Source organism: Delphinus delphis, chromosome 4, assembly GCF_949987515.2.
Source record: "Delphinus delphis chromosome 4, mDelDel1.2, whole genome shotgun sequence".
NCBI lineage: Eukaryota > Metazoa > Chordata > Mammalia > Artiodactyla > Delphinidae > Delphinus > Delphinus delphis.
In genome coordinates, this window is record NC_082686.1 from 61,900,276 (window position 1) to 61,920,631 (window position 20,356).

At 38.5% G+C, this 20,356-nt stretch overlaps 1 protein-coding gene across 1 annotated transcript in view; it reads right to left on the reverse strand.

Annotated features, from left to right (window-relative positions):
- LSAMP (limbic system associated membrane protein) overlaps nucleotides 1-20,356 on the reverse strand; it is a 643,487-nt gene that overhangs the window by 213,282 nt on the left and 409,849 nt on the right. Inside the window, exon 3 of the mRNA XM_060010684.1 lies at nucleotides 4,514-4,639. Within this exon, the coding sequence (XP_059866667.1) occupies nucleotides 4,514-4,639 (126 nt within the window). The remainder of the gene's footprint in view (nucleotides 1-4,513; nucleotides 4,640-20,356) is intronic.

A 20,356-nucleotide genomic window follows, 5' to 3' on the forward strand; every position in this document is an offset into this window, starting at 1 on the left:
GTTGAGCGTTTCAGGTATAGAAAGTCACTGAGGATGTAAAAACCTTTGTAGAAATGAAATGCACAGAAACTCTAACCATGAACAATCCTGACACCACATGAGGCACACTTGAGAAAGGGACTTTCTTTGGAATGTGAGAAGAAACAAAGTTAAATGAAGATGGGAGCAGCATTGCTCACAGAAGGGAGATCAAACACTCCATAGAAAATACATGTTACGGTGCAATTGCCCTCTGGGAGTTACAGGATTATGAAAGTCTAACTTAATTAAGGGAGAAAATAGGTCACATTTAACAACCACATACATGACACATCATTTTGATTATATAGAAAAACTGAAGAGGAGAGAAAAATTAAGAAATCAGAAATACAAGAGAGGCAACCATGGAATGCAGCAATCTCTTCTCCTCCATCTATGTCAGGTATATGTTTTGATTTTGTATATATAAAAAATTCACCATTCTTCTAACTTTCCTCTCTAAAAACACTCGCAGTATACTTAAAAAAGAAATTTCAGGAGTGAAAAGAAAGAGAAACAAAATGACCCAATGAAAATTTTTTTTAAAAAACTGAATTAAGAGGTAATAAATATTCTTCTCATAAAAATATACCTTGCACCTACTTTCCTTTCTCCCCCTTGTGTTATCAAATGACAGGTAATCAGGTACTTGTGAAACCTGCATGAAATCTTCCTGGTTTCAGGGCTCAAAGTCCCTGTGAGGTCGAGCTAATTACAGGTACATTTCTTCTGCAAGGCAGTCACACTCTGTACTGTTGAAGGCACAATTAATAATTGAACAAAGCTAGCTGGGGTTTTTTGCTCATATGGCTAAGGGTTGCAGTAGCTTTGCTGTCACACAGGGAGCAGAGCCTCTTCATTGGGTGTCTCCGTGAAAGGCTTAGCATTATAGGCTGAAAAGGATCACCCCCTGTTTCCAAATTTTGAAAAGAATAAAAAACACACATAAAACAAAAAATCCTGGTTTCCTGTATAGCAGTAAAGGCAGATTCTCTCTCCTGTCCTCAGGAATATGATTATGATCAGGTGGTTATTTAGGTCAGATGTGAAAGAGATGAAAGAGTAGGCTTGGGAATTAATACCTGTTGCAGACAGAATTGGAGTCTGCCCTTGAGTCTGTGAATGCAGCAGGGAACTAGTTTTGTATGCGCCAGAATAGAATTTGACCCATAGAGAGGGCCTAGATAGAGGATTATAGAAGAATAAAGTTCTTTCCCTTGAGATGTCTTTAGGAATTTAATGGGGGATATCCCCAAAGCCCCATGGAGTCATAGATGAGTGCAGAAAATCCTTGACCTATGCCCCAAGCCATACTCTTGAGCAGGGGTCTGTAAACTATTCTGCAAAGGGCCAGGTAGAAAATATTTTAGGCTTTAGGGGCTAAGCCATATCTGTTGCAACTAGACTCTGCTGTTTTATTAAAAAAAAAAAAAACAAAAAACGTCCATAGACAATGTGTAACTGAATAAGCATGGTTTTGTTTCATTAAAAGTTTATTTATGGGCACTGAAATTTGAATGTCATATTTTTTTTTGCATGTTAAATAATAGAATTCTTTTGATTTTTTTCTAACCATTTAAAAATTGCTCTAAGCCTGCAGGTGGTAAAAATGTGAGGCAGGTTGGATTTGGCCCAGGGACTAGTTTTCTGATCCCTAGGCTGACTATTGGGAATCCCTGTGTGTACACCAAGTTTTCTAGTTGATTTTGAAGTCCCTAGTGTTCTCTGACTGTATGTAAATGCTGCCTTTATTGTGAAAGATCTAGCTTGTCCTTTGGTCTTTTGATAACTTGAAACATCATGGATAACCAGGTTATTCAGGGTTCAAACCATATGTTTACTATCGTGAAAAAGTCTACTAGAGTTAGCTATGAAGATCTAAACTCCTAGAACAAGCCTGGGAAGGCCTTGAAGCTCCGGTTTGATCTCATTACTTTACTAAACTGAGGGAATAAAAAAGAAACTCCGGTTTGATCTCATTACTTTACTAAACTGAGGGGATAAAAAAGAATATATCTTTAGGTTCAGATCACCAATAGCATTTTTCCCTGAAAATAAAAAACCCAAAACTGTTTACTAGTCAACAGTACACCAAAAGAATAAAGTATTTTTATTAATGCAGTTCATTTCTTGATTATAATTTGAATATAATCTATCTTCCTTCCTTCTTCCATTCTTTTATCTCCACTTATTCCATAAAAAATTGAGATTATAAGTAATATATGTATATAAAGATTTAAATTAATTACAAAAGGTGAGACAATATGAAAATAATGGTAAGAAAACAAGATGAAAGCAAGAGTGTGTCTGTATACGGATTTGATATCATAAAATTCCACATAGTTTATTTAAAATCCACTTCATTAATGTGTAATTTATATATGATTTCCTCTATTCTTTCACAGACCAGTCATAAATTTGGCTCTAAGTTTGGTAACAGTCAATACGATGAAGGACTCATGATTATTTGTAAAAACTCACTGGGTTCATTTTAAAAAACAAACCATTGCTTAGAGAAAGGTCAGTAGAAACATTGAAAACAAAGAGGAGCTTTCTCAAAGTGTCCTTTCGGAGGAAACCATGTCGTACAATTAACCATCTCTCAAAAACAACATTGCAGAAAATGCAATGATTTTAGAGGATATCTTTTATAACAGTGGTCCCCAACCTTTCTGGCACCAGGGAGCAGTTTCATGGAAGACAATTTTTCCACAGACTGGGCGGGGGGTGGGGGAGAGTGGGGACAAGGGTTCAGATGGTAACGTGAGCAATGGGGAGCAGCAAATGAAACTTCGCTCACTCGCCCACCACTCACCTCCCGCCGTGTGGGCTGGTTCCTAACAGGCCGCGGACCAGTCGCAGTCTGCGGCCCAGTGGTTCGGGACCCCTGTTTTGTAACATCCTTAAATATGTGCCCAAAACTTTTATACCAAATAGTCATTTAGTAAAAGCACTTCTACATGGGAAAGGTCTAGGTGTTGTGGTATTGAGGGTTAACATAATTCCATTCAAGGAGAATGTACTCTGGAGGTTTAATTTAATCCAGGGGAAATGTATATGATATCTAGATAATATATTATCTGATATTCACACTTCAGATAAGCCTGCATATGTATTTTTTTCCATGTGAGGTTTAAGATGGGAATGAGAGGATATGAGTTTGAGGTAGATCCCCCAAATAAGTGCTTCATTTATTGCTTTTATATATTATCAATAAATGACAAGCTGTATGCATTAACAATAGAATGGGTTTTGAGTGACATTGTCTTAAGAAAATAGAAGCCTCTAATACGAATAACTGTCTAAATAAAAGACCATTCCATAGGTTAGTCCAAACTTCACCTGATAAATTAATTTGAGGGCTAATATGAAAGGGAGGCACATATTCTCACACCACAAAATACAAAATATTTAAAGATGCTACAACCAAACACTACCCTGGCCTGGCCTTTTAGAAGTATCTCAGGATAGCTCCCATTGCCTATCTAGCTTTGCACAACAATTTTTCATGGTGTTCATTTCAGAATTAATATGTTATAAACTAGATGTCTAGATTTTATACGAGAAAACTTTAAAAGAATATCAGATATAAATCAGTTAAATGTTGGGGGTTAGCTACCAAAATAAATGACATTTTATAAGAATAATTGATCCATAGTTCCTCTTTCTGGAAAAACGAAATAGCAGGCCCCATTCTACAAATACTGTCATTCGCAAAGGCGTGGTTTTGCATATAAGAAAATTTCATCTGTCGAGTAGGGGAGGATGCATGCAGTTAATACTAAATAATTTGGTAAAGTATTTAAATGAAGATCAAAAGGCAGCAGAACCTCAGAACCAGTTATAGTGGGAGGAGGAGGGGAGAATGCAGAAGACTTTCCTGAGAAATGATTTTCTGACTTTTACTGAATTAGCATCCATAGCTGGGGATCCATGATGAGCTCATGAAGTTTAGTCCATGCCTGGTGCCCCTCCACAGAGCCAGATGCTAAGGTTAGGATATTAGAAGTCACAAACAATTGTGTATTATCCCTAAAAGATTTCATCACAAGGTGCTACATGTAAGGAAACTATATTTAAAAGCAAAGCAAAACAAAAAAACATCCAAAGAGCTATGGAAATTTAATCCATACAAAATATTGCTCCAAGGCATTCAGGCACCAACCTGGCATATATTTCAGACATAATACTAAGTCATTTAATGCATTTAATGCTTCTATATTTGTTGCCTTGAGGAAGTGTTCTATCGGAAATGAAATATATCATATATAAATCATCAAAAATATATATATATTTTCCCCCCCGTGGTTGTAGACTTTATAGAGATGGATACATTAGCCAAGACCAGAGATGACCCTAAACAAGTCCTATGTCACTACTGTAATAGTGTTTTAATAACAATATACATGCTTGCCTTTTGGATCCAATGGAATCATAGAAACATGAGGATATTCTAAATAGCGTATGACATCTGGGGGACTGGTAGGTTACTTACCAGTTGGTGTAAGGTGTCTCCAGGTGATAATAGGTTCAGGACGGCCATTGGCCATGCAGACCAGGGTCACGTTGCTGCCCTCATTCACAGTGACATCCGAGGAAATGTTGGAGATCTTTGGTGGAACTGTAAAGACAAAAGCAAACGGAATATGTAAGCATGTCAGTAAAAGCAGGTTTCCAGTACTGGTCCATGCAACAGGAAGTGGCAAATTCAAGCGAAGTGCTTTTCTGACTTAAACCATTTGAATTTTTGTATTAAGAAGTCTGGGTGCTTTTGGACATCCTTACAGACTTAGTGAGCAGTTGAAAAGCGTGGTTCTTACTATAAGGTGAGAATCTCTCCACTATGGTCAAGTGCTGTAGGAAGTATGCAGAGTAACATAATGAAAATGTCTTAGCTCTTTTCTGATTACAATGGACCTTATTTGGTTATTAGAGAACATGCACACTTATACACATTAAGAATAAATTTTCTTATCACTAAATATTACCGACATTTATGTTCTTATGTGTGTAAAATGATTATAGCCCACTATTTACTCCAAATGTCAGGAAAAGAGAAGCAGTGCTATTTAATGTCGGATTGCAGAGTTGTGTCATAAAGATGCAGTAATACCTTGTTGCTTATAATCTAGCCACAAAAGGAAACACTTGGTTAATCACTACAAGAGAAAACCTCTAAATATCATCTTGGTGTGTGACATGGCCTGATGATGTACCTTAGAGCTTAAAAATGGAATTAATAAGGCCTATGTCACAGACAGGTAGACTTTATAAAAATACTACTATTACTCCTAATACTATTACCACCACTACTACTAACACTTTAATAATAGCTAACTTTAAGCATTTATTATACATAAGACCTTATGTAGATTACTTTATAAGTATTGTATTATCTCAATAACTCCTTATAATAAGGAAATAATACCCTATGAGGATTTTATTTATGGGTGGAAAACTAAGTTATAGTTATAGGCTAGGTGAGAAACAGAAAACAGATTTGAATCTGAAAAGACTCCAGGGCCCAAGCTCTTAAGCCCTACTTGAATGAATCTTCATCTTCACAATCCAGGCTACCAGATGGCCAAAAATGACAGAAATTACTTCTCCGTGATATGAGAAATGAGTCCCCAAGGGCTAGCTGCACTGCCGTCTGACTTCCTTCATTAGTGTTCTGGGTGGCAACATTAGATCTCACACTGGTGGGCTTAAGTGGAAAGTGAATTACTTACAAATTTCATCACAGAGGTTATGCACTGATTACAAATTGCAGAGTTTATGCTTTGACTGTGATTTTCCTTTTTTTTTAACTCTTAGCTGCTTATGCTGTCTCTGAAAAACTATGTGTCAGGGGAGGGAGGAAGACAAGAGAGCATGAAGTATTTCAATAATAAAAAAAACTCTTATTTTTTCTCACTCTTCCTGCCCATTATAGACAAATAAAACAGGAACATTTTCTGCTTGTAGAGGCAGCTGCCTGACAACTGTATTATCCCTGCAGATCCCTGTTAGCAGTTATTGATGGTACCTGGGCAGCTGACCAGGTCAGAGTGTCACAAGGAGGAAGTGGGAGGAGGATCCTCTTGACCTTGGCATTCTTCTCACAGTGACATCTCATATGGCCTCTGGGTAGGAACCAGTGATTCCAAATCAAACCCAATGGCAGAAATAGAATGTAGTTGATTTCTGTCACTTAGCAACTTCTATTTGTAGAGTTTCTGTTTCCCCTTTGGGTTCAGAGTAGTTTTCTCATATTCATACAGACTTACAGTATACCCTCCCAGACTTTCACAATGAGGACCTGAAAGGTTATATCCATTTAATGGGGAAGAATATGAGGCACAGAGTGGAATAACGGCTTATCAAGGGTGATCACATCACGAAATATGGCTAGGCTTAGAACCCAGAGCTCCTGAATGTACAATTGTTCTACTGTTTAATATTAAGTTTTTAATTCCCAGTCGAGTAAGCCATGGTTCTGAACATGTCCAAAAACACCTACAATACAACCTATGATGGTGTTTGAGAACAAGACTTGGACATCCTAGGTACCTCCCTCAACAATCTAAGAACTGTAACAGGAAGCTATATAGTAATTGTAAAAGCTCACGTCACTCAATTCAAAGTTTATTCTGAACTCCAAGACAGGACATAGAATAGAGAAAAGAAACACAGATGTGTTCTGATTTAAAAAAAAAAAAAAGTGCAGGGGGAAAGATTCCATATCCCTAATATATAAACATGTAAATTTACAAAATAGAAAAAAAATCTCCAATGGCCAAGATCTGAGAGAGTTATTATTTATGATAAAATTTACTCATGTTGCCTCTCCTTTATAGGAGGAATATATATGTACTAAGGACTTTGATTTTACATGGCACACAAGTAAGGTCACTTGCTCAATATTACATAGACAGGTAGTAATAAAATTGGGAATAAAATCTAGAATAATTAGCTACAGGGCTATGCTTTAGCCACCAAACTATATTCTTTCTCCTAATTAAGGACAGTGTATTCAGGTCCTGAATCTCAGACACTGGAGATACACAAAGTGTTTGTGTTGAACAGTTAGAAATGCAATCATGTTGACATTGTATCCCACCTTCCTCTGGGTCACTAACCAGTAGTTTCACTCCATCATTTATCTTCCTACTTTATTGTACTTTGTATCAGCTTCTTGCCATAAGCATTTATATATGATGTAGCCTTTTTGCTCTAGAAAGAAATCCCTCCCCAAATCCCATCTTACCTTCTTATTTACTTTTAACTTCTCTATCTCCAAATTTTTGAAGGAATTGTTCTATACCATGTCTTCACTTCCCATTCACACTCCAACCTTCAGTGCAATCTGCATTCTCTCATTAACCTCCAAAGAAACTGCCCTCAAGAGGCTCACCAATTTGTTTGAACCATACTGTTTTCAGGTCCAACGAAAAATTTTGTTATTATTCCTATTTTTCACTGAAGTAGTTGACTTTGTTGACCGGAACCTCATTCTTCCTTTCCTTAGTTTCTAGGTCACAAACTCAGCTGCTTTTCCTCTTACCCTTCTGGCCAACCTTCCAAGTTTAACTTTTGGTCTTATCTTGTCCCCTTCCTTAAACATCTGAAGGTTTGATCACTGTCTTCTTTTTAAATATTATTCACTGTGATCACTCACTACTCATCTACTCTTGAGCTTCAGAAGCTAATGTCATGCTATTGATGACTCCCAAATCAGTAACTTCAGCCCATATTTTTCTCATGACCTTTATATCTGCACTTTCAATGAACAAGCTATTCTACGTCTCCACTGAATGTCTCACAGAAATCCAGGATTCAACATACTCAGGCGTCATCGTCTTCCTTCCCACAGAAAACCTGTAATCTTGTGATCACTTTCTCAGTAATGGTGTCCCCATGAAAACAGTTGCCCAAACCAAAAAAGAAGTTTATCTCCCTCGACGGCTCTCTCTCCTTTACTGCCCCCATATAAAATGGATCCCCAAATTCTACGGCTTATGACTTTTAAATATCTCTCAGATTCATTTATCACTCTCAATTCCTCTCTCAATTCCTATTCCTACTAGCCTTGTTCCAACCATCAACATTTCTTTTTATTTTTTTTGCCTGAATTACCGCAAAAACATTACAACTAGTTTCTTTGCCTCTAGTGTTCTTCTCTCCAAGCTCACTGTCATTCATTCACCACACTGCAATCAGAATTTTCCCCCTAAATGGCAAATATGAATATGGTATCCTCTGATTAATCTCATTGCCCTCAAAATAAAAGCTTCTTAATATGGCTTAATAGGTCATTCACGGTTAGCCCCTGCTTCTCTCTCCTGCCTTATTTCCTATTCCCTTTGCGTTGCATCATCCAGTCAGATCAAACAACTTTTGATTCCTGGAATATACTATCTTTGTTTACTCCCAGGCATTTAACATTCTATTTTTTTCTACATGGAATGTCTTCTTTCAACTCTTCATGTGACTCTTCCATTTCCTCCATCAGGTCTCAACTTGTCAGCTTGTTTTCTCACTTTTTCCAGGAAGACTGTCCTGTCATCCCCCACCTACCCCCAACCCCACTCCTGATTCCATATTGGGTGCCCCTCCTGTGTTCTCACACTGTACCCTGTGTTTCTCCACACAGCACTGAACCATAATTGCTGGATTATTTACCTATGCCAGGCACTAAACTGAAAGAGGCAGACAGGAAGGCCTTTGTCCACTGAATCTTAACAGAGCACGGTACTTGGAATACGGTAGGTGCTCAGTCAGTGTGTTTGAAAAAAGAAATGAAGGAAATTTTTCTCTCCAACTCTTTTCTGAGCTCAAAGAAGTCATCTCATTAAATTTTTGTCACAAAGGAGCAAGCTTTTATTCTGAACCAGTAACACATTTTTATCAATATTTCTTTAGGTACCCATCTAGTCATCTATTTCACTATCAACTTTGACTCAATTAAAAAAACATTGAAGACGAGGGGAAGATGGTGAAAGAATAAGACACGATCACCTTCCTCCCCACAGATACAACAGAAATACATCTACACGTGGAACAACTCCTACAGAACACCTACTGAACGCTGGCAGAAGACCTCAGACCTCCCAAAAGGCAAGACTCTCCCCACGTACCTGGGTAGGGCAAAAGAAAAAAGAATAAACTGAGACAAAAGAATAGGGACGGGACCCGCACCAGTGGGAGGGAGCTGTGAAGGAGGAAACGTTTCCACACACTAGGCAGCCCCTTCGCGGGCGGAGACTGTGGGTGGTGCAGGGGGAAAGCTTCGGAGCCGCGGAGGAGAGCACAGCAACAAGGTTGCGGAGGACAAAGCCGGGAGATTCCCGCACAGAAGATCAGTGCCGACCGGCACTCACTAGCCCGAGAGGCTTGTCTGCTCACTCACCGGGGCGGGCGGGGCTGCAAGCTGAGGCTCGGGCTTCGGTCGGAGCGCAGGGAGAGGACTGGGGTTGGCGGCATGAACACAGCCTGCAGGGGGTTAGTGTGCCACAGCTAGCCAGGAGGGAGTCCGGGGAAAAGTCTGGACCTGCCGAAGAGGCAAGAGACTTTTTCTTCCCTCTTTGTTTCCTGGTGCGCGATGAAAGGGGATTAAGAGCGCTGCTTAAAGGAGCTCCAGAGACTGGCGGGAGCCGCGGCTAAAAGCGCGGACCCCAGAGACGGGCATGAGACGCTAAGGCTGCTGCTGCCGCCACCAAGAAGCCTGTGTGTGAGGACAGGTCACTATCCACACCCCCTTCCGGGGAGCCTGTGCAGCCCGCCACTGCCAGGGTCCCGGGATCCACGGACAACTCTCCCGGGAGAACGCACGGCGCGCCTCACGCTGGTGCAACGTCACGCCGGCCTCTGCCGCCGCAGGCCCGCCCCGCACTCCGTGCCCCTCCCTCCCCCAGGCCTGAGTGAGCCAGAGCCCCCGAAGCAGCGGCTCCTTTAACCCTGTCCTGTCTGAGCAAAGAACAGATGCCTTCCGGCAACCTACACACAGAGGCGGGGCCAAATCCAAAGCTGAGCCTTGGGAGCTGTGAGAACAAAGAAGAGAAAAGGAAATCTCTCCCAGCAGCCTCAGAAACAGTGGATTAAATCTCCACAATCAACTTGATGTACCCTGCATCTGTGGAATACCTGAATAGACAACGAATCATCCCAAATTGAGGAGGTGGACTTTGAGAGCAAGATTTATGATTTTTTTCCCCTTTTCCTCTTTTTGTGAGTGTGTATGTGTATGCTTCTGTGTGAGATTTTGTCTGTATAGCTTTTTTGTTGTTGTTCTTAACATCTTTATTGAGGTATAATTGCTTTACAATGGTTGTATAACGTTGCTTCCACCATTTGTCCTAGGGTTCTATCTGTCCGGTTTTTTTTTTTCTTTTAAAAAAATTTCTTTTTGTTCTTAATAATTATTTTTTATTTTAATAACTTTATTTTATTTTATCTTACTTTATTTTATTTTACTTTATCTTCTTTTCTCTTTCCTTCCTTCCCTCCTTCCTTCCTTCCTCCCTCCCTCCCTCCCTTCTTTACTTCCTTCCTTCCTTCCTTCATTCCTTCCTTCCTTTCTCCCTTTTATTCTGAGCCGTGTGGATGAAAGGCTTTTGGTGCTGCAGCCAGGAGTCAGTGCTGTGCCTCTGAGGTGGGAGAGCCAACTTCAGGACACTGGTCCACAGACACCTCCCAGCTACACATAATATCAAACAGCGAAAATCTCCCAGAGATCTCCATCTCAACACCAGCACCCAGCTTCACTCAATGACCAGCAAGCTACAGTGCTGGACACCCTATGCCAAACAACTAGCAAGACAGGAACACAACCCCACCCATTAGCAGAGAGGCTGCTTAAAATCATAATAAGTCCACAGGCACCGCAAAACACACCACCAGACGTGGACCTGCCCACCAGAAAGACAAGATCCAGCCTCATCCACCAGAACACAGGCACTAGTCCCCTCCACCAGGAAGCCTACACAACCCACTGAATGAAACTTAGCCACTGGGGAGACACACCAAAAACAACGGGAACTACGAACCTGCAGCTTGCAAAAAGGAGACCCCAATCACAGTAAGATAAGCAAAATGAGAAGACAGAAAAACACACAGCAGATGAAGGAGAAAGATAAAAACCCACCAGACCTAACAAATGAAGAGGAAATAGGCAGTCTACCTTTGAAAGAATTCAGAATAATGATACTAAAGATGATCCAAAATCTTGGAAATAGAATAGACAAAATGCAATAAACATTTAACAAGGACCTAGAAGAACTAAAGATGAAACAAACAACGATGAACAACAAAATAAATGAAATGAAAAAGACCCTAGATGGGATCAATAGCAGAATAACTGAGGCAGAAGAATGGATAAGTGACCTGGAAGATAAAATAGTGGAAATAACTACTGCAGAGCAGAATAAAGAAAACAGAATGCAAAGAACTGAGGACAGTCTCAGAGACCTCTGGGACAACATTAAGTTCACCAACATTCGAATTACAGGGGTTCCAGAAAAATAAGAGAAAAAGAAAGGAACTGAGAAAATATTTGAAGAGATTATAGTTGAAAACTTCCCTAATATGGGAAAGGAAATAGTTAATCAATTCCAGGCAGCACCGAGAGTCCCATACAGGATAAATCCAAAGAAGTATGCCAAGACGCATATTAATCAAACTGTCAAAAATTAAATACAAAGAAAACATATTAAAAGCAGCAAGGGAACAACAACAAATAACACACAAGGGAATCCACATAAGGTTAACAGCTGATCTTTCAGCAGAAACTCTGCAAGCCAGAAAGGACTGGCAGGACATATTTAAAGTGATGAAGGAGAAAAACCTACAACCAAGATTACTCTACCCAGCAAGGGTCTCATTCAGATTTGATGGCGAAATTAAAACCTTTACTGACAAGCAAAAGCTGAGAGAGTTCAGCAACACCAAACCAGCTTTACAACGAATGCTAAAGGAACTTCTCTAGGGAAGAAACACAAGAGAAGGAAAAGACCTACAATAACAAACCCAAAACAATTAAGAAAATGGGAATAGGAACATACATACGGATAATTACCTTAAATGTAAATGGACTAAATGCTCCCACCAAAAGACACAGATTAGCTGAATGGATACAAAAACAAGACCCATATATATGCTGTCTACAAGAGACCCACTTCAGACCTAGAGACACATACAGACTGAATGTAAGGGGATGGAAAATGATATTCCATGCAAATGGACACCAAAAGAAAGCTGGAGTAGCAATTCTCATATCAGACAAAATAGACTTTAAAATAAAGACTATTACAAGAGACAAAGAAGGACACTACATACTGATCAAGGGTTCGATCCAAGAAGAAGATATAACAATTGTAAATACTTATGCACCCAACATAGGAGCACCTCAATACATAAGGCAAATACTAAGAGCCATAAAAGGGGAAATCAACAGTAAATCATTCATAGTAGGGGACTTCAACACCCCACTTTCACCAATGGACAGATCATCCAAAATGAAAATAAATAAGGAAACACAAGCGTTAAATGATACATTAAACAAGATGGACTTAATTGATATTTATAGGACATTCCATCCAAAAACAACAAAATACACATTTTTCTCAAGTGCTCATGGAACATTCTCCAGGATAGATCATATCTTGGGTCACAAATCAAGCCTTGGTAAATTTAAGAAAATTGAAATTGTATCAAGTATCTTTTCCGACCACAATGCTATGAGACTAGATATCAATTACAGGAAAAGATCTGTAAAAAATACAAACACATGGAGGCTAAACAATACACTACCTAATAACGAAGTGACCACTGAAGAAATCAAAGAGGAAATCAAAAAATACCTAGAAACAAATGACAATGGAGACACGATGACCCAAAACCTACGGGATGCAGCAAAAGCAGTTCTAAGAGGGAAGTTTATAGCAATACAATCCTACCTTAAGAAACAGGAAACACCTCGAATAAACAACCTAACCTTGCACCTAAAGCAATTAGAGAAAGAAGAACACAAAAACCCCAAAGTTAGCAGAAGGAAAGAAATAATAAAAATCAGATAAATGAAAAAGAAATGAAGGAAACAATAGCAAAGATCAATAAAACTAAAAGCTGGTTCTTTGAGAAGATAAACAAAATAGATAAACCATTAGCCAGACTCATCAAGAAAAAAAGGGAGAAGACTCAACTCAATAGAATTAGAAATAAAACAGGAGAAGTAACAACTGACACTGCAGAAATACAAAAGATCATGAGAGATTACTACAAGCAACTCTATGCCAATAAAATGGATAACCTGGAAGAAATGGACAAATTCTTAGAAATGCACAACCTGCCAAGATTGAATCAGGACGAAATAGAAAAGATGAACAGACCAATCACAAGCACTGAAATTGAAACTGTGATTAAAAATCTTCCAACAAACAAAAGCCCAGGACCAGATGGCTTCACAGGCGAATTCTATCAAACATTTACAGAAGAGCTAACACCTATCCTTCTCAAACTCTTCCAAAATATAGCAGAGGGAGGAACACTCCCAAACTCATTCTACGAGGCCACCATCACCCTGATACCAAAACCAGACAAGGATGTCACAAAGAAAGAAAACTAAAGGCCAATATCACTGATGAATATAGATGCAAAAATCCTCAACAAAATACTAGCAAACAGAATCCAACAGCACACTAAAAAGATCATACACCATGATCAAGTGGGCTTTATTCCAGGAATGCAAGGATTCTTCAATATACGCAAATCAATCAACATGATACTCCATATTAACAAACTGAAGGAGAGAAACCATATGATCATCTCAATAGATGCAGAGAAAACTTTTGACAAAATTCAACACCCATTTATGAAAAAAACCCGGCGGAAAGTAGGCATAGAGGGAACTTTCCTCAACATAATAAAGGCCATATATGACAAACCCACAGCTAACATCATCCTCAATGGTGAAAAACTGAAAGCATTTCCACTAAGATCAGGAACAAGACAAGGTTGCCCACTCTCACCACTCTTATTCAACATAGTTTTGGAAGTTTTAGCCACAGCAATCAGAGAAGTAAAGGAAATAAAAGGAATCCAAATCAGGAAAGAAGAAGTAAAGCTGTCACTGTTTGCAGATGACATGATACTATACATAGAGAATCCTAAAGATGCTACCAGAAAACTACTAGAGCTAATCAATGAATCTGGCAAAGTAGCAGGATACAAAATGAATGCACAGAAGTCTCTGGCATTCCTATACACTAATGATGAAAAATCTGAAAGTGAAATCAAGAAAACACTCCCATTTACCACTGCAACAAAAAGAATAAAACATCTAGGAATAAACCTACCTAGGGAGACAAAAGACCTGTATGCAGAAAAGTATACGACACTGATGAAAGAAATTAAAGATGATACCAACAGATGGAGAGATACACCATGTTCTTGGATTGGAAGAATCAACATTGTGAAAATGCCTCTACTACCCAAAGCCATCTACAGATTCAATGCAGTCCCTATCAAACTACCACTGGCATTTTTCACAGAACTAGAACAAAAAATTTCACAATTTGTATGGAAACACAAAAGACCCCGAATAGCCAAAGCAATCTTTAGAACGAAAAACGGAGCTGGAGGAATCAGGCTCCCTGACTTCAGACTATACTACAAAGCTACAGTAATCAAGACAGTATGGTACTGGCACAAAAACAGAAATATAGATCAATGGAACAGGATAGAAAGCCCAGAGATAAACCCACGCACATATGGTCACCTTATCTTTGATAAAGGAGGTCGGAATGTACAGTGGAGAAAGGACAACCTCTTCAATAAGTGGTGCTGGGAAAACTGGACAGGTACATGTAAAAGTATGAGATTAGATCACTCCTTAACACCATACACAAAAATAAGCTCAAAATGGATTAAAGACCTAAATGTAAGGCCAGAAACTATCAAACTCTTAGAGGAAAACATAGGCAGAACACTCTATGACATAAATCACAGCAAGATCCTTTTTGACCCACCTCCTAGAGAAATGGAAATAAAAACAAAAATAAACAAATGGGACCTAATGAAACTTCAAAGCTTTTGCACAGCAAAGGAAACCATAAGCAAGACCAAAAGACAACCCTCAGAATGGGAGAAAATATTTGCAAATGAAGCAACTGACAAAGGATTAATCTCCAAAATTTATAAGCAGCTCATGCAGGTCAATAGCAAAAAAAAACCCGATCCAGAAATGGGCAGAAGACCTAAATAGACATTTCTCCAAAGAAGATATACAGACTGCCAACAAACACATGAAAGAATGCTGAACATCATTAATCATTAGAGAAATGCAAATCAAAACTACAATGAGACATCATCTCACACCAGTCAGAATGGCCATCATCAAAAAATCTACAAACAGTAAATGCTGGAGAGGGTGTGAAGAAAAGGGAACACTCTTGCACTGCTGGTGGGAATGTGAATTGGTTCAGCCACTATGGAGAACAGTATGGAGGTTCCTTAAGAAATGAAAAATAGAACTACCATATGACCCAGCAATCCCACTACTGGGCATATACCGTGAGAAAACCATAATTCAAAAAGAGTCATGTACCAAAATGTTCATTGCAGCTCTATTTACAATAGCCCGGAGATGGAAACAACCTAAGTGTCCATCATCGGATGAATGGATAAAGAAGATGTGGCACATATATACAATGGAATATTACTCAGCCATAAAAAGAAACGAAATTGAGCTATTTGTAATGAGGTGAATGGACCTAGAGTCTGTCATACAGAGTGAAGTAAGTCAGAAAGAGAAAGACAAATACCACAAGTTAACACATATATATGGAATTTAAGGGAAAAAAAATGTCCTGACGAACCTAGGGGTAAGACAGGAATAAAGTCACAGACCTACTAGAGCATGGACTTCAGGATAGTGGGAGGGGGAAGGGTAAGCTGTGATAAAGTGAGAGAGTGGCATGGACATATGTACACTACCAAACGTAAAATAGATAGCTAGTGAGAAGTAGCCGCATAGCACAGGGAGATCAGCTCAGTGCTTTGTGACCACCTAGAGGGGTGGGATAGGGAGGGTGGGAGGGAGGGAGACACAAGAGGGAAGAGATATGGGAACATATGTATATGTATAACTGATTCACTTTGTTATAAAGGAGAAACTAACACACCATTGTAAAGCAATTATACTCCAATAAACATGTAAAAAAAAAAAAAGTAAATGCAATACAATAATGCAACCAACAAGGTGTTAATCTCCAAAAGAGACAGTTCAAAAAAAAAAAATTGACCATGGGGCAGAAAAATGTTCATATATTTTAGAAACCAAGATGAACTTGGTGTCCAACTTCCTCAATTACAGACTTTTCAGGGTTTTAACTTCTTTTTTTCTTTTCTATCATGAGTCATATATACATGTGTGTATATATATATATATATATATATATATATATTTGCATGTATGTATACAAATACATGTAACTTTTTTTTGTTTAATGGTTTAATAGTTCCTTCCTAGTTTCCTATAGTAATTCATGCAGTCTACATTTATACCGTCACTGATAACATAATATTAAAGAGGCAAATCAAAGTTTTTTTTTCTGTTACTCATAAAATTTTTATAAAGATTCTGGGAAGTAAAAAGTATTTTTATTATCATTACTGCCATTTTACAGATGTGGACATAAGGGATAAAATGGGTAAAAATCACATTAGCTAAGGAATTATAGAGCTAGTACCAAAACCAAAGGCTTACAGATTTCCCAAACTTAGCTCTTCCTCTATATTACACTCACTTTTGCAAAAGTGGTTCCAAATAGTATTTGTTACTCTATTTTAATTCTCAGTAAGGATGACTACTTAGGAAATACTGTTTAACATGATAACCTTATTTGCATCAGCAAACATAAGTTGTTTATCAAAATCACTGTAATATTGATTTATGTTCAATTCTTGGGTCATCACAGTAGTCTGGGTAGTTTTTGTTTGTTAGTTTGTTTTGGTTTTCTCTTTCTGGAGTATTTCCTAACAATTTTTACTCAAAGGATATTAATGTGACTTACTATATTTTCCTAAATTTTATGCCATGAACCATTTATTTAAAGTTTTCAGCCTATTCAGTTTCAGTGACTTCTCCAGTTTGTCTGGATTATTTTGTTTTGCTTATCAACTAATGACAGGTCCTTATACCATAAGGAATTGACCTTTTGTTATTTACAATTTCCCCAATTTATTCTTAATTTTATGACCATATTTGTTTTGTAGGTGTCTTTTTTTTGTTTTGTTTTTGGCCATGCGATGCAGCATGTGGGATCTCAGTTCCCCGACCAGGAATGAAACCCATGCCCCCTTCCAGTGGAAGCATGGGGCCCTAACCACTGGACCACCAGGGAAGCCCGAAGTCTTAATTTTTTAATTTATCTTTCTTTTGTGATTTCTTCTATTGCTTCTGGGCATATTAGGTCTTTTTATAACATAAGATCAGTTAAATGCTTATCTCTATTTCTTTTATTTTTCTTTTAATGGTCTGTTTCATTTTTTAAAAAGTGAACTCTTTACATCATATGGGATTTACTTATGGTGTGAACTGTAACTAAATTTTCCCCCGTATGTTTTTAGTCAATTTCCCCAATACCATTTGCTAAATAATATAAAATGCATACGTCATTTTGGTTTTCATAATTACCCTATATAGTGCTACCCATTTGGCCAGAGCAATATTTTCTGGGAAACGTAAATATAAGCCTTACTTACCATGCCAAGTAATTTATCAAAATATTTGAAAATATAAGTCACTAATCTTTCGGACACCACACTATTATTAGGTGTTGCCAGTTCCAAAATTAATTGTTTATTAGAATAATACCTTCTAAAATGCTGAGTGAAAAACATAATTTAGATACCCTTCTTTCAGGACATTAGTAAAATTCATTATTCAAAGTAATCCTCAGGGTTTCCATTGTAAAAAAAAAATGTAAAATGAATACACCACACCCAACACTTCTAATTTTAAAATCTGATTAAATAGGTAATACTTTTTCATTGAAATTCACATATGTTCAATGATAAAGAAATGCATTTTTTAAAAATTTTATTCAGTGCAAAGTGAATGGCAGTTTCTAAAATAATGCTAACATCTAGCTGCACTTGGATACATGAATTCCTTCAGCTGTGCAATGAACCAGCAGTAAGTAAGATATGACACAACCAGTCTGGCTCTGGCACCCATGATTTTATTGTCCTTTCTCACACTTTTTGTAATTTTCTTACCCACTACTTCTACCAGATCTCCAGGGCTGCCTTGTTTTTTATGGACTCAGAGCTGCCTGTACATTTTTGTACAGTTCTCCAGGTTCAAACTTATCCCTTCTTCCCTTTTGTATGAAACTAACATCTCTTGTGTATGACCAAAAGTGGAAATGCAGGCAAGGTCAGGGACATAGTGGAGTGTTTAATCTGCCCCAATCCATGCCTTCTTCTTCTGGCAAGACACCCTACTGTTCCTTTGGAGAACTACCTCTCATCCCACTGCCATTGGTTTGTTGGGATTGTCAATCAGGTAACCTGTTTTCCTTAGCCAAAGAAAATTACCTAAGTTGGGCATTTCAAACTCTCCCTCCTTAGAACTTGGGTTTTTTTGTTTTTGTTTTTTTTCCGGTACGCGGGCCTCTCACTGTTGTGGCCTCTCTTGTTGCGGAGCATAGGCTCCGGACGCGCAGGCTCAGCGGCCATGGCTCACGGGCCCAGCCGCTCCGCGGCATGTGGGATCTTCCCGGACCGGGGCACGAACCCGTGTCCCCCGCATCGGCAGGCGGATTCTCAACCACCGCGCCACCAGGGAAGCCCAGAACTTGGTTTTTATAAGAAATAGTTTAAAAGAGGTAGAAGTTGATTGACTGTGTTAATGGCTCCAGTTTTCCACTCTTCCCTGTTCCACATCCTTTACCATGCCTGTGCCCTCCTATAGTGGGTGGTACACATTTTTACATTCCTGGACCATGTCACCTGTTTTGGCCAAGGATATCAGTATAGGTAATATGAGCAGAGCCTTGACAAGTGCTGAAACAATTGGACTCACTTGGTCTTCGGCCTCTGCCATCACCATGAAAAGCACATGCTGAACTGAGCCTTTTGGTCCCAGGAGAAGGAAGATGGGAAATGGCAAATAGGATTGCCAGATAAAATACAAGGTACTCATTCAAATACAAATATCAGATAAACAACAAGTATTTATTTTTAGTATAAGTATGTTCCAAATATTACGTGGGACATATTTATACTAAAAATTATTTATTATCTAAAATTCAAATTTAACTGGGCATCCTATGTTTTTAACTGATGAATCTGACAACCTCAGGAACACAGTCACCTGTAGTGAAGCCCAGCCTAGAAGTGTGCTGACTTGTACATTTGTGAGAAATAAAGAGTAACTATTATTGTTTTATGCCCATGAATTTTGGACTGGTTTGTTTATCAGCAATAGTTAGCTAATACATATTATGAAAGGGCAACCACCTGAAAAGACTGTTATTTTTCACTAGTGTCTGCAACTTGTAACCCTAGAGATATATGATTTTGAGCTTTCCATGGCAAGATTTTTCTGCTTTTCCTGTGGTTCTGTGAGCTAGTCCATATTCTTCCAATGTATCACCCCCTTCTTACATAAAATTAGCCGGTCAATTTCTGTTGCTCAAACCGAAGAATCCTAATTATTGCAAATTGAAAAACAGTCATAATAAGGCGAAAATTTGAAGAGGGGCCTTTTCATAGAGGGAAAATTGTTGTCATCTCTGCTTAGGTACTTGTTGGATTCCCACAAAACCAACTTAGTTGCATGGCTACCATTGGTTCTGATCTGTCAGTATACATTGCTATAAAAAGAATCGCTGGTTTGCAAGGCCATCTAATTCTAGCTGTGAATGTTTTAATGCCTTTATCCTTGGTCCCTAACTGACCAGCCTACAGAAAGAAAATAATCAGCTCCAGAGTAGGGGAGAAAGGTGGTCAGTTGGCTTATTTCCCTAACCTCAAATAATTAGTGGTTATTGTATTCAATTCAAAGTGTCATTCCTAATGGTACAAATCAGCAACAAATCGGTCTCAGCTATTGTTCATTTAAAGTTGGGGCAAGGTGTATGTACTACTGTGTGTATGGTGGTGAGGGGGTGTTAAAAACACAACACTGTCAACTTCCTAATTTCTAACCTTTCTTTCGTAAGGCTAGACAAACTTAAGCCCTATCTTGTGCATATGGAACAGACTATGGAACAGTATGTCATGTATACCTAAGAGCTGGGTTCAGAAATCTACAGGATGTTTTCTGAACAGCACTTGGCTTTAATAAGCACGA